The following is a 15158-nucleotide window of genomic DNA, read 5'->3' on the forward strand; positions in this document are numbered from 1 at the left end:
CAGCAGATCCCAGACATGAGGAGTGTTTGCCCTGCAGCTGCCGGCTTGATCCTTGTGTGTCTCTGCTCCGCCTTGTGCCTCCTAACTCTTCTGCCCGATCACAGATCCGGATCACAGGTGGACGTACGCGTTACGAGGGCCGTGTGGAGGTGACGGTCTCAGACTCTAACGGGACGCAGAGCTGGGGCCTCATCTGTGGAGAGGGCTGGGGGACCAAGGAGGCCATGGTGGTCTGCAGGCAGCTGGGCTTGGGCTACGCTAACCACGGCCTGCAAGTAGGTCACTAACCCCAGGTAGAGCAACACTAACACTGCAGTGGAGCTCACCCATGACCAAAGAATATGTCATATCTGACATATGTAAATATAATACACCGACTTGTACTGTGCACCAAGTACACCACACATATACTGTATGTGCATCTATGTTCAAATATATAAAAAAAAAAAAAAAAAAAATTAGCCAGTCACACATAAGTTAATATGACAGCATATTAGGGCCATTGTAGGGGGGAAAAATTATAGAGCCACGGGTAGGTGGGTAATATTCTGAGAAAAAAAGTCCTATATTTACAAAAAGCGCAGATAACTTCTGATATTTAAATGGTAGATTAACAGGAAAAAACTCACAAACTTATGAGAAAAAAACTCAAAAATCCTGAGATTTTAAAGTCACAAATTTGCGTGAAAAAAAAATGAGAAATCCTCTCAGGTTCAAATTTTCTTTTTCTTTCTTTTTTTTTTTTTTTTTTTTTTTTTTTTGGCAAGCATCTGCGTCTGCAGCCTGTTGTTGATCCAGCCCTGCAAAGTGAAGCCATCTGGCTCCTTGACCAAAAAAAAAAAAGAAAAGAAAAAGAAAAAAACAAATTTTCAGATTTTTTCGTAAATTTTGTGAATTTATATTGTAAGAATTTTCAAGCTTTTTTTCTCATAAATTTCTGATTTTTTTTCTTGTAAATTTACCTATTTAATCTCAGATTCATCCCTACATTGGCCCTAATACGCCATCCATGTGACTAAATTAAATAATTCTTGATAAATATATTGAATATATTTACAATATGTTTTTTACTAATACTAAACTGTTACTAGTACTGGTAAAACATGTAAATATATTCCTTAAATATGTTTATCATGCCAATATGTCTTCCAAAATGCTATTGTTTTGGATTATTCTTGAACAGGCATGCACATGATTCACTCATGACAGTATATCATAATTTCCATATGGAAGAGATGTTTGGTTTCCTACATGAGACGAGCAGATCCTGTTTTGTTCTGTTCCACATGGACAGACCAGCCACACAGCAAACCTCTAATAAAGCCCAACGCCATTCAGCACCGAGCCAACGGCTGACTTCATCTGGAAACCATGTCGGCGTTCACCTCGGCTAATAACTAACCCCACCGCTGCTTCCACAACAACAACAACAATGCCAGCACCGCCGCCCCTCGGGACGGTTTGAAAAAAAAAAAAAAATGAAAGAAAGAAAAAGGTCAGAATGAGCGCAGGCGGTTCAGAGACAGGACAGGAAGTTTGTCCCCTCACTGACTCCCAGCAGGGCGTGTGTGCAGATCCGGATAGTGGGCGGCCGGACCAGTTATGAGGGCCGGGTGGAGGTTCAGGTTGGCTCCAAGTGGGGCACAGTGTGCAGCGCAGGCTGGACCACAAAGGAAGCCATGGTGGTTTGCAGGCAGCTAGGGCTGGGCTACTCCATGCATGCCATCACTGTAAGTAGGACCGATGACGTTCAGTAAATGAAGAGTTTTGCTTGAGATATTGAAAAAATGATACCTATGCTTCAGTTTTGTGCTGTAAAATGATTTGTAGCATAACATGAAAGCAAATTAAGATACTTCCTAAAGCATAAAAATCCACAATAAAACCATTTAACAATTTTAAAAAATGCTATTGGTGATGTAAATTGTATTTCTGGGCCCTTTAATTTCTGGTCATACACAAATACAGGGAAATATCAATTTCTCAGCCACTAGGCATGCTGTGTTACGATTAACAGGTGCTATTTTCCCATTTTCTCAACTGGAAAAACTCTTCTTCTGGTATTGCAATCAATAACACTTTCTCCACCTACACATACAGCCCACAGCTGAAAGAAACAGTCATTCCTGTTCTCCTGAGCTTGCTGAAAGTAATTCTGGGAAATGTAGGAAATCACTACCGGGATGAGGCAGATTGAGGGGAGAGTGGGCACACAAGAAAGCAGAGCAGTGTACAGAAACCAAGGGTGTATTTTTCATTTACTTGGTACTAAATGCTGAAAATAAATAAATAAATATGTAGGTATGTAAATGAATATGTAGCATTTGGGAAATTAACCTATTCAAATGTAAAACGTGTTTGAATACTTGCTATTTCTAAGGAAGATTGCAAGAAATTGTAAACCAAAATTATTCATTCAGTGTCTTTGTACTGGTCATGATCAGGTGATTTAAGGTTTAAAGTAACTGGGAAATTAGTGGACTCTTCACAGGAAAGTGGGCACTAGAAGCAGACATTAGCTACTAATAGGATTATTCAGCCACCCTCTGTGTATGAAGAAATTTATTGCTCCCTGTTGTCCGTAAACTCTGCATCACGTTGTGTCCTCAGCGAACAGCCAAGATGAGTCATGGCCATCTGGTTTTCAGGACCGAGACATCACACTGAACCTTTTTTCTTTTTTTTTTCTTTCACTCCATTTGTGAACGATTATCTCCTGACAGATATGCTGTGTTTGTGTTTCCTCGCATGCCTGTGTGTTTGTCCCTGTCTAAGGAAACCTGGTACTGGGACAGCAGCAACGTGACCGACATGGTTCTGAGCGGCGTGAAGTGCACGGGAAACGAGATGGCGCTCACTCAGTGCCAGCATCACAAAACGGTCAGCTGTCAGAAAGCGGCCGCCAAGTTCGCCGCGGGGGTCATCTGCTCCGAGAGTGAGTCGCAACGGGAGGCCTGAGCAAAGTTTTACAGCACGTTTAGTTTACTCGCTCATATAAGTCGTATGCAATTAGGGGCTCCATTCTTTCTTTAATTTAATAGATAAAGGCAAGGCAATAACACTGCCAAGACTGGGGGTCCCATTTCTTGCAATGAAGGTGACAAAATAAGGAAAAAAGACAAAGTATTTGGAGACAGGCCTCAAAAAAGCATTCACTCCAAAGGAAAAAATAAAAAAATATATGAGCGAAACAATTGAGTGAAACAACAGGACTGCCAGCTCAGATCAGTTATTTTACTTGCCTAGAAACTAATATTTTCCATGCTGCCAAAGCATAAAATGTCAGATTCCTTGTAGTATCTGCCAGATAATGTAATAACTTGTCACAATGTAATAAAAATGTCCATCTGAATGGGTTGAAAATGTAAAAAAAAAAAAAAGAAAAAAAAATATTACATTAACTGATGATTTTTACTTCATAAGCCAGTTAATGGAATACTGTGATTTTATTGTATTATGTGGCAGTTTATTATGTTATCAGGTTTTGTTACTTTCTGAATCATCTTAAAGGGGCATTTTATTTTATTTTGGGCTTCTATTACTTTGCAGATGTTGCATCATCATCATCATCAGTTTGCACAAGTCTTGTCTGTATAACATGGGTGGAAAAATCAGATCTGAATTGGAAAATGGAAGTGGCTGCTCCATTACTGTCCAATTAGCTGTATATAGTTTGTGCTTCTCATACCGTTTGTGTCAGTCTGCACTGTAAATTATTATTACACATTTATTGATCTTGTCAGCTTGTGATTCTGATGTAAGAAGAAGTGGAGCATCATCATTCAGGGTGCAGCGTTTCTCTCCTCACCGGCAGCAGGGTGGTGTTGTGCACAGACAGATGCAGAAGATGTGGGACAGCTTCCTTGCGGTTTTCAGTGAAAACTAATTCTGTCTCTGTGCGCAGCGGCGTCTGACCTGGTTCTGAACGCCCCGCTGGTCCAGCAGACGGTTTACATCGAGGACCGGCCTCTGCACATGCTCTACTGCGCCGCCGAAGAGGACTGCCTGTCAAAATCTGCTGCCAAGGCCAACTGGCCCTACGGACACCGACGCCTCCTTCGCTTCTCCTCCCAGATCCACAACATCGGCCGGGCTGACTTCAGACCCAAGGCCGGGCGGCACTCGTGGGTCTGGCACGCCTGCCATGGGTAAGGCTCGCATCCGTTAGGATGTGATTTTATTTGGAGTTAAAAACCTAAATCCAGGACAAAGAACTGTTTGCACACTAATGTTTAACTCAAGCAGTTATATTATTTCTTCAGTCCACCTCTGCACCCCCCCAAAAAAAACATGCATATGACTAAAACTGACCTCTACCTGACTTTAGTGAGAACAATCCAGCTCCTTCCACATCATAAACTCAGAATAAAGTTTATTCAACCCTGAGGGGAAATTGGGTCATTGCAGCAGAAAATAAAATGATTAAGCTGGAAATACAAGCTAATAAATATGAAAGATTAAAGATACATTTTCTTCATCTTAAATGAAGGCATCCCTGCTACTATCACTGTCAGATTTATACATTTATAGTCCAGTGCAACAAGATAGATATGCATGCATGGTGTGCAAATCTGTATCATCAGCTGTTTCTGCTGGAGGAGTTTCACCTAAGCCATTCCCTCATCTAATTATTCAACCGCTTTGCCTTTATTGAATTAATTTATTAGCTGCTACTCTACTTTTTTCCTTCATTCTGGTTATCTTGCATGACCCAGCCCGACCCCATAAATCTGTTCTGTAGATTTCCTCCCATCCGTTTTTTCTCTGTGTGTCAGCTGATAAAGAGGCCGTTAAAACTAATGGGAAGGAAAAAAGTGAAACCTCCTTCATCATTCCTCAGCCTCTCGCACAACACGGTGATGATATGAGAGAAGAAATATGTATAACAGCTGCTCTGGCAAGAGCTTCTGCCTTCGTGTTAAATGATACCGAGTATCTGGAGGATGGGTGAGATTCAAATGCCTGGAGTAGATATGAGCCTGCTTGAGATTTAGCAAATGACAGTAAAAAAATGACAGGAGGGGTATTTTTTATATGTCAAATGAGGACTGTATATCCGTTTAGGTAAAAAAGATAAAATAAAACAAACATTCAGTATTAGTTTCATAAAAAAGTGCCATGTTTTTCCTACTGTCGATAACTTTGTGGTGGATTATCTAATTTGGAACCAAGCTCGTGTTGCACATTACAACTTGTGCTCTGTATTTTACAGCCACTACCACAGTATGGATATTTTCACCCACTACGACCTGCTGAATGCCAACGGGAGCAAAGTGGCCGAGGGACACAAAGCCAGTTTCTGCCTGGAGGACTCAGACTGCCAGGAGGGTGAGTCGGACACGTCGCCTTGACCTGTCAGATCTGGGTCAAGTAATAGTGTTAGTTTTCATGTGTTTGGAGCAGAAGATGGGTGGAGTTCGCCTTGCAGCATGACACAAGAAGTCCCAGAACGTCGAAATAATCACAGGAGTGCTGCAATGTGGACGGTCCTCACATAGTAAAGTCCACTTATCAGGCGCATCAAGCAGATTAAAACAAACATTAAGAATGATGGAGATAAAGCGCCATGGAGTGCTTCTCTTAGCCTGGTGATGAATCCATACTCTTTCACAACCAAATACAACATACACTACCTGGACAAAAGTATTGGGCCACAGCTCTTAATGCTTGAATTCAGGTGTTTCATTCAGTCCCATTACCACAGGTGTATATAATCCAGCAGCTAGCCATGCAGTCTGCCTTTACAGATATTTGTGAGAGAATGGCTCATTCTAAAGAGCTCACTGAGTTCCAGCGTGCTGCTGTAATAGTCATGTAATAGGATGCCACCGCTGCAACAAGTCAGCTGGTGAAGTTTCTTCCCTCCTAGATATTCCACCATCAGCTGGAAGTGGGATTATTGCAAAAATTCATACTCCAAAATCTGGTAGAAAGCCTTCCCAGAAGAGTGGAAGCTGTTCTGGCTGCAAAGGGGGGAACAACTCCATATTAATGCCTGTGGATTTAGAATGGGAGGTCAGAAAAGCTCCTGTAGGTGTGATGTGGAGGTGGTCCAATACTTCTGTCCATACAGTGCACCATGTAGTCATGAAGTCCTGGTTCAATTTTGCCTTGGATCTTTGATGTCATATTCCTCTTTCCCATCCCATCCCATCTCTTTCCATTCTAAATAGTCCAATTGTCCTTTTTGCCAATAATGCAAAAACTGGCTTTACATGCATAACAAATTCATGCTCTAAAAATGTACTAATTTTGTTTGTTTTTGAAGTTAGCTTTCTAAATACATGATATAGCATCATTCCTGCACAAAGCCTAGCATTTCATTCACAATACTTCTCCAGGTGTCTCCAAGCGGTACGAGTGTGCCAACTTTGGTGAGCAAGGCATCACCGTGGGCTGCTGGGACTTGTACCGTCACGACATCGACTGCCAGTGGATCGACATCACAGACGTCAAGCCTGGAAACTACATCATGCAGGTGAGCAGCCAGGGGGTAGGGATGAAAATACATAGAAATACAAGGAGTCACAAACACCAAACATACAGTTGTGTGACTATAAAGGGCTTCACAGGCATCGATCAGACTGAATATCACCTAATCTAATGAACACACACATACACACACACTTTGATAAGAAATTTTAGCTTTAAAGACACACTCCTGGTAACATTATTCAGGATTAATTGACAAAAAACTGGGGGAAAAAATGTGGAAAAGAACGATGCTTACTTAAATGTCTAAATGGTTCTCACCTCAGTTGACTCTCTGCAGTTTTGTGCAATGCACCTTTAACCTCTCAAATATGTGTGATTGCAGGAAATGTTTGGGAAATTATTCCCAAAGTCCTGATTAAACATGGAAAACCATCACTTATTATTAAATGCAAGTGTGTCAAGGTTTTATTTTCTTCAGTTACTTCCGGTTAATATTCCATTATTATGTTAGTAAAATCCATCCACCTGTTATGTTATATATTATTCTTTATATTCTTTTGTATACTCCACCTCTTCAGATTGTGATAAATCCAAATTTTGAAGTGGCCGAGAGCGACTTCACCAACAACGCCATGAAATGTAACTGCAAATATGACGGCCATCGCATCTGGCTCCACAACTGTCACATTGGTAAGAAACAGTGAAAGTACAATGTGCTAATGCCAATCTTGTCATTTCTAGTTATCTTGTTTACTGCTTTATTCTTTTTTAATATGTTTGATATTAGTATTAGTGTGGTTATTTTTATTTCTTTCCCTATAGGCGATGCCTTCAGTGAGGAGGCAGAGAGGAGGTTTGAGAAATACCCCGGACAGCTGAATAACCAAATTTCTTAATCCACAAGCTTTTCACAACCATGTAAGAACCAAAGTGGGGGTCGCATGTATGAAGAACATTCCTCTCCAGCTCAAAAAGTGAAGCGCGCACCCCTCCCTGTCCGCTCCCCGTATGGATCCCCACCCAAAACCCCGTCTGATCACATCCGATCCGGTCATCTGACGCTCTGCACGGCTCGTGGAAGGAGCCGAGTCCCAGTGTTATTTCCCTCCGGTGAATGTGTCGTATGTCTGAGTTATTATACTTGAATATTCGAGTGCTAATCCTTTTCTGAACTTTTTTTTTTTTCTCGGTCAAACGTCTTTTTACCAAGTTTAAAAAGTCTGTTTTTTTTGTACGCCTGTCGCCTTCTATTGAATGTTTTTGTTCTGAGTTATGAATGGAGTGTTATTTTTTTATAGCCAGTTTTATTTTACGTGGAGTGCGCAGGTGCAGGTGCAGGTTCAGAACTATCACAGGTGTTATTAAGATGTAGAAATCGAACAACAAACCAAAAACCATGATGGTGCAGCTCTGTGGAAGTCTTCCTGGACTTGAATACATGTTGATATTCTGTGTTGCAGACGAGGCAGGGAGGCCTGTGATGCCTGCAGGACACCGAGACCTTAACCTGGACAAATCACACTGAAATACTGAAAATGTAAATGAGCATGTCACTCGAGGGAGAAAGGAAGGCTTCAGAAAGATTTTCACACAAGATCACTACTCAGTTCACTGCCATCTCGTGCACAGAAATGGTTCATTTTTTGTTTTTTGTTGTTGTTTTTTTTTGGACCACTTGGTCAAGCTATAACCTTCCTGCCTCCACTCACACAATCATTTATTTTGTGAATGTATTTATTGCCAATATCAAAGGTGCTCGAGGACAATCCGTGTCAATGGTAGTGATTGTTCATTAGTGTTGTTATCAGTATGAACTGCTCTGGAATCAGTCTGAAACCACCTGTAGCCGTAGTCTGTGTGCATTTTAATACTCAGTCAGGGCCGAGACGTAGGAAAGGGCAAAGCCAGATCACCACGATTACCCTCAAGAATCGCTGTATGTACGCCAATCTAATCACACCCGCTGCACCAAATAAAAAGGAAAGAAATAATGTGATGTATCGAAGAGATGTGCTTTTTTATTATTATTACAAATAATCCACAGTGTAAAGTCATACCCTGTGAGGTTTTACAGAAATGCAGCATTGCATTTTTTGTGTTTGTTGCATTCCTAGCCCATATCCTCTGTTCCCTTGATGCTCAAAAAGTTAAAATAATATTTACCTCCACAAAAACCGGCACAAAAACCTTTCATTAAGCTGCACGAGCTGTTTGGAGAAATTCGATGGACATTTTATCCCTTTTTTTAATCTGTGTGTTTGGTGTTTCTATGAACTTAAATTGAGTTTTGACTGGCATGGGGGATTATAGTGCCTGAATTTTCATTTTTTGAGTGAACTGTTCCTTTAAACCATGGGTTGACAAGCACAATGACTTGAAGGCCTATTGCTACAGGGCCATACATGACAACAGCATTTTGTTTTGAGTCCTGCTTGGTTGAAAAAGAATCTATACAGTGGAAATATATATTTTTTTCCCATTTAAATTTACAATCTGAAGACACACCAAGTAAAGAATATAAAACAATGTCAGATGAGGAACATTCAAGGGGTTTAAAATCCTGCAATAATAAGATATAGGGCAGTAATGAATGTTTACAGTGCCTGTTTGTGTTAAGAGCAGCTCCCAGTTATCTGTTGATGAGCTCAGAGTTCATCGTCTCAGCCTCCCCGGGGCGTTTGGCCGCTAATCTCAACCTTCGGTGCCACAGTTAAACAATCCTATTAACCCCAGGCAGCGATCACATTAACCGTGAGCACGGCATTACACCGACTCACCTCGCATCCCGTGATGTAGGTCACCAAATCCAATATGCAGCACGACTCGATGTGGGTAAATCAAAAGGCGGGGTGAACTTTGACCCCCAGACAGTGAACATCACGGCCAATAAGCAACAATATCACTGATGTTATACCTAGAAAAGGATCAATCCATCATTTGCACTGAATTTATTCTCTCTAATCACCCTAATCTGACATAATTCAAGTGATTTTGATGCTACTTTTCGTGATTTTATAATAGAGTTGGTTTATGCTCTACAACATGGACATGACCACAGTCCCTCATTGATTTCAGTTAAAATGCATTAATCCCATTTATGAAGAGGAGATAGAGATGAAGGGCAGGAGACATACTTATTATTTATAGTCACTCCTGTATCATATCATATCCTTCCTGCTGATGTGGTGTAGACTTGAATTCAGCTGACTCACAAGGTAAAAGGAGAGTTTTAATGTTGTTTATTGTCCCGAGTGACCAGTAAATCTGTCCAGGCAGGATCAGGTTTTGTCATTTTCTGTCGAGTCAAAAAAAAAAAAATCTACGAGGAGATTTTCAAAATCACTTTGCACAAGCTCATGGCCTGTGAGTCGCTGCTCGCTTCATCACCGCTGATGTTTGTCGTGCTGCAGATCGCCTGCTGGATTCTCCCTGAGCTCCTCACCTGAGCACCGCTGATCTCCATCATCATGTCACCTGCATGTCCGGCCTGATAGGAGAGGATTATCGCTGGTTTAGCAGCACGTTGTCATACATGAGAGGCCTAATACCAGTCTTACAGTAAACACCACAAACAGGGTGGGAAGAGTTGCCCACGGTGCCTCCTAGAGGACAGATTCTGTAAGTGCAGGAGTGCAGGAGGGGATTCAATATTTAACTCAATATCACAGTGGCTTAGGGTTTGGTTGGGCCCATCACCAATGAAATGAGAAATCAGTTTGTTTGTTTTTTTTTGTTTTTTTTAATCACAGATTAACAGCATTTTTATCATGAGTTTCCCCCATCCAGCTGTTATTTTCTCAGTTATGAAATTCCACACCAAAAAAAAACTCTCTTATGTAATGCTTCTCAACACACAACCTGATAAAATGGCATTCAGTACAGCGTCTGTAAACGAAATGAATGAATGAAAATGTTCAGGGACACCAGATTTAGTCTCTTGTGTTTTTACAACTCCTGTTCCCATGCATTTGCAGGCGTTTCGAAGTTGCTCTTCCTAAATCCATTCAGCGTCCCGAGGTCAAGGTGTTGCATACATTTAGAATAACCTGTACCATTACTGTTTTCTAGTACAACTAACTATTTATTAATGTATAAGCTTTCATCACTGGCAGAATTAAACAACATTTTCCCTAATGCCCTATCTACAGTATGCTGTGGTGAACAACTGGGACACAGACATTTTGGTATTCATACTGAATTAAAAATGTAAGTCGAAACCAAAATGACTCAGGCATCATGATACAGTAGAAACGTGAGCACGATACATGATTTATTTTAAATACGGTGACACAACATGAGCTCACATCAACAGTCACAAACCTAAACTGAAGACAAACGAGACATTTCTTGTACAAAATAGTTATGCTTACTAAAGCAGCTTAATCAATTCCTTTCGTACAGAGAAATGGAAATGAAGGCAAGTGGCTGTGTGGTTAAACTGTCCCGTTCCGTACATGAAAGGTCACAGGTGCGATCCCTCCGAGTGTACTTGAGTGTGACATTGAAGCCCTGTCACATTGGAAATTAGTCTAAAATGGCTTTATTTTAATACACAAATGATTGAATTTTGACAATTTCTTCATACTTTCACTGTACAGAACTTGTGGAGTTTAACACTAAACTTTAAAAAGCTGAATCGAGCCCCGGAGTAATTACTAATAGTCAAATGATGAACTTGTTGCTGTATTTTTAACTATTTATTCTGAATAAAAGTTAAACACGTTTGAGAAATTAGAGCTTCGGTCAGAGTCTGAACATGATGTCAGTAACACTCGTCAACTTCAATCGATTCAAAATGCACAGGAAAACCGGAATTCATCTGCTGATGAAAGTGCATTCATTCTCCAAAATTTCTCAGTGTGATGGGGACGCCGACCTTCCACCAAATGTTTTTCAGCGTTTACCGTTTCAGGAAAATCCACTTCCCAGACCACACGGCCGAGTAGAGCGCTATGAAGTTCATCTGAGTCGTCTGTGTGGTGTTTTTAACCTCGGTGGCACACACACACACAGATCAGCCCACAGTTTCACTCCAATACTGTCTGCTTGACCACTCTCCCTTCACGGTCGATGGCAAAGTTATAATTCTTTGGATTGTCCAGGGCTTCTTCAATACGCTGGTCCAGGTTCTCCATGGTGATGAAGTTCTTTGCATCCTCCTGCATCACAATGAAAACCAATGGATAACATCAGCCTCAAGTCCACAAACAAACAAACAAAAAAAGAGTCAAACTCAGCCAGAGATTTGATTTGTGATGCAAATGTAAAGCCATTATTTACGAATACTTTTTTTTTTTTTTTTTTTTTTGCACTACATGCCGTAGCAGCAGCAGCTGAATTTCAAGTTTCAAGTGAAAAGGATGCTGCAGGTGGTTGAGTTGTCACACCTCACATTCTGGCTGGTATTAATTTCCCAAAGTGAATGCTCCTTTGAATAATTTCAACTTCAACAACTCTGCCTATAAATGCACCTGACAGCTTAATTTCTATAATCTTATCACTGGATGTGCAATTCCAAGTAAATCCTGAAGGAGCAGTAAGTCTGAATTTTACTCAGCACAAAACACCCATAACATACTGGCCCGAGGTTTGATAATGTTATATATTTACAATGGTGACCCAGAGTAAAACAGTCTGCTTCACAGTGGACTGAGTTAATTCAGTGAATTCAAAGCTTGGGAGCATCGTACCTGCAGCTGCAAAACTTCCCTCTCCTTTTCTTTGATAAATTCTTGCGTTGCTTCTTCGCGCCGCATAGCTGCTTCTCTTTTCTTGAGCTCGGCCGCCTCCATTTCTTTCTGGATCCTTGCTTGTCTAAAAAGGCACAGAGGAGTGAGCAATAAGCATCACTTTTTTAAAATGCACTGTGAGTGATAGAGGATGGAGCCAACAGCAGGAAACTTAACATAAAGAGGACAAAATACATAAACATGAACATGAACATGATCATGATCAATTCCCTCTCTGGAAAAGGCAATTTTATTTTTTTGTATCGCAAAATTCAGACCAGAGGGTCAATTCAATGAGCTTTACCAAAGGAAAAAATGAAAAACAATGAAAAACAAACAAGACATAGAAATTAATAAAATGCACAAGTGCTAGAATGACATGGCATGAAATTTAAAAATCAAAAGCTTCTATTTTTGCCAATCAATTTAATAGAAGACATAAAAAGGCAGATAAACCTGAGATTAAAATACTAAAAAATAATAAAAGTCCATGTCCTAAAACAGTATTTTTTGCATCATTTTTGCTGTTTAAATCTGTGCATAGGCCTTCGTTGCTGTATGAACCTCATGAGAGTTTGTTTTCTTTAAAATTTTAATTTGTGAAACCTTTCCCTCACCTGAGTCTGAGCATGCGCAGGTTCTCCTCGTCGTTCCAGGCCATCAGGGCCCGGTGCTCCTCGGCCTCCTGCTTGGCCCTCTCCTCGGCCAGGGAGCCCGTCTCCTCCTCGTACTTCTTGCGCAGCACCTCCTCCTTGAACTCCAGTCTGAGAAACACAGACAAGAAGGATCAACTCAGTGGGCGGGACAAAACAACTCCTTCTCTGCGGAAGGAGTGTTCATTTTCAATTATTTATCAACTGGCTGGAAGGAATGTATTTCCTGAAGTGATCAAACTGAACGCCAAACCAAGCAGAGACACAGCCCTTGTGATTGCATGTTTGCTTCTTTCTGTCTTTTTATTCACATACAAGCAGCAGTTAGGCTTCCACTGATGACTTGCAAGACATTTCCTTTAAAAATGTCAGCCAGTGATAATCCTCCAGCTCCATTTCTGAAGCTGTCTGGCAAAGGCAGCATGTGCCTCTTTCCAAAGGCTGCAGCTTTGACATCTGATTAATAAAGAAAGAAAGAAAAAGATCTGGAGGGACGGTGGGCTGGCAGACAGAAACAACCATATATTAAGCATGAAGGGTCGAGGAGCTGATTGGAACAGCACTACAACTGCGAAAAATTAGAAATACAAGCAGACCAGTAGACCAGTAGGCTAATCAGTATTTACTAGAAATTTGCAAGAGTGCATGGTATTAAAGAAATGAAATTACAGAGCACCAAGACAAGTAAAATCCCTCTGCAGCCTTAAATATTTCAGCATTTGCTATGATGGGAGAAACATTAACATCTGAATCCACAACACTATAATTACAATGCAATATTCTTCCCTCGCATAAAGTAGGGCTGCAGGGTATGGAAACAATGCCATATCTCGATTTTTGACAACGGGTTCACATTTATTTGAAGTTTTAAGCATCAAAAAGCAAAAAATAACACCAAATGGATGTGGAAAATGTGACTTCACAAAGTATTTTACTGATCAAAACAGACCAATCAGTGTCTTAGGCTCATCCTGAATGTGATATCGTTGCAATTGAGATATTAATCGCACGATAACGATATAATAACGATGTATCGTCGGTAAAGGCGTTCAAATTGGAGCTGAAAATGTCCATGTTGACGTACCGCAGCGCCCGCATGATGAGGTCGTACTCGGTGAATCTCTCCCGCAGCACCACCATCTCCTCCGGGTCGACCGGCGGAGGCACTTTGATCCGGCCCTCCTTGGACTTGGCCACCGGGTCGCTGCGGGACTTTCTGCCGCGGACGGCCTCCACGAGCACGGCCTGCCTCGGGGCGAGGAGCCGCAGCGCCGACACGCTCCTCCCGCTGATCACCTGGAACATGACGGCGTGGGGAAGCGCAAACAGGAGGGCAGACGAGCTGGTTTAGTTAATGTGAGGCGGACATTAAACTGTGTAACATTGAGGCACAAGTCTTGCTGTTACAAGAGAGCTGCCATGTTGGTAACCCCTGACCCACAGGAAGTGATTTAACTCTTATTTTATTCTGGGAATCTACCGCCCTCTGCAGGTTAGGTTGTGGTAAAGCACCAAATCCACGCCTCCCAGGTTCAGTATGAGCTTTAAATACATTAATTAAATACAAAGCATTTATAATGTCACTTTAGCTGCAATATCAGTTGTTTATCTGTCTAAAAAAAGTCTGAGTGCAATCTGCTTTTAAACCATTAAACCTCGGTGGACTCTAAGCCAGGTGGCTAAAGCCAGCGCCAAGTGCCAAACCAGTTTTCTGATGTTACATGTAGGTGTTGGGCAAAGTTTGTCTTAATCACTTTCTGCTCCCGTGTGCGCAAAAGCTCAGTTAAAAAGACGCAACAGGTTAGACTAGGATGTAGGCAATACACTGTGCAAGCCGCACTTAATGACTGGAGTAAGAAAATGATGGGGAAAAAATAGTGCTAGCCATAAAAAACAAAACAAAAACAGAAAGCTCTAAGAAGTCATTGCTGTGTCATTTTATTTTATTTTATTTTATTTTATTTTATTTTATTTTATTTTATTTTATGTTTGGTTGTTACCTTTATTTTAAAGAATAAGAAGGTGGAGATTTTTTTTCCATGTAACTAACAGGAGATGTTTCTACCTCCTATAACCGTCTCATAGTTTGTGCCCTTTACACACATATCACATATTCAATTGATTGATTGGAAATATGTGATTAATTTTTTTTTGTTTTGTTTTGTTTTGTTTTGTTTTTTGCTTGTAGCAGCAAAATAATGGCTTGGACATGATGTGCTTGTTTAATCGTTTCCACATTTCCTAACAATTTAATTTCATCATTTCTTAATGCAGAAGTGGCATGAAATATCAAAATAAAATAAGTAATTTTAGCCCAGGTGATACTGATAACCCAGAATTT

At 40.9% G+C, this 15158-nt stretch overlaps 2 protein-coding genes across 3 annotated transcripts in view; one reads left to right on the plus strand and one right to left on the minus strand.

Annotated features, from left to right (window-relative positions):
• loxl3b (lysyl oxidase-like 3b) overlaps positions 1–7802 on the plus strand; it is a 29817-nt gene extending 22015 nt beyond the window's left edge. For both annotated transcript variants that reach the window (XM_030045064.1, XM_030045063.1), the window contains 7 exons: positions 105–275; positions 2776–2935; positions 3905–4148; positions 5213–5328; positions 6342–6478; positions 7014–7125; positions 7258–7802. In XM_030045064.1, the coding sequence (XP_029900924.1) occupies positions 105–275; positions 2776–2935; positions 3905–4148; positions 5213–5328; positions 6342–6478; positions 7014–7125; positions 7258–7331 (1014 nt within the window). In that variant the 3' untranslated portion in view covers positions 7332–7802. The remainder of the gene's footprint in view (positions 1–104; positions 276–2775; positions 2936–3904; positions 4149–5212; positions 5329–6341; positions 6479–7013; positions 7126–7257) is intronic.
• Positions 7803–10493: 2691 nt separating this feature from the next.
• mrps26 (mitochondrial ribosomal protein S26) lies at positions 10494–14273 on the minus strand. The gene is made up of 4 exons (XM_030044504.1): positions 13902–14273; positions 12782–12928; positions 12126–12249; positions 10494–11594 (listed from the first exon to the last, which is right to left on the minus strand). Exons 1-4 carry the CDS (start codon positions 14120–14122, stop codon positions 11463–11465), a joined length of 624 nt encoding a protein of 207 aa, XP_029900364.1. The 5' UTR covers positions 14123–14273; the 3' UTR covers positions 10494–11462.
• Between the last annotated feature and the right edge of the window lie 885 nt (positions 14274–15158).

The sequence above is a fragment of the Myripristis murdjan genome, chromosome 22 (assembly GCF_902150065.1).
Source record: "Myripristis murdjan chromosome 22, fMyrMur1.1, whole genome shotgun sequence".
Taxonomy (NCBI): domain Eukaryota; kingdom Metazoa; phylum Chordata; class Actinopteri; order Holocentriformes; family Holocentridae; genus Myripristis; species Myripristis murdjan.

Excerpts from the sequence above, each read along its gene's own strand:
- mrps26 (XM_030044504.1), bottom strand. The coding sequence starts at position 14,122 with ATGTTCCAGGTGATCAGCGGGAGGAGCGTGTCGGCGCTGCGGCTCCTC. Across the intron at positions 12,929-13,901 it reads CTCATCATGCGGGCGCTGCG|ACTGGAGTTCAAGGAGGAGG; the intron begins GTACGTCAACAT and ends TGTGTTTCTCAG. Across the intron at positions 12,250-12,781 it reads CTGCGCATGCTCAGACTCAG|ACAAGCAAGGATCCAGAAAG; the intron begins GTGAGGGAAAGG and ends GTGCCTTTTTAG.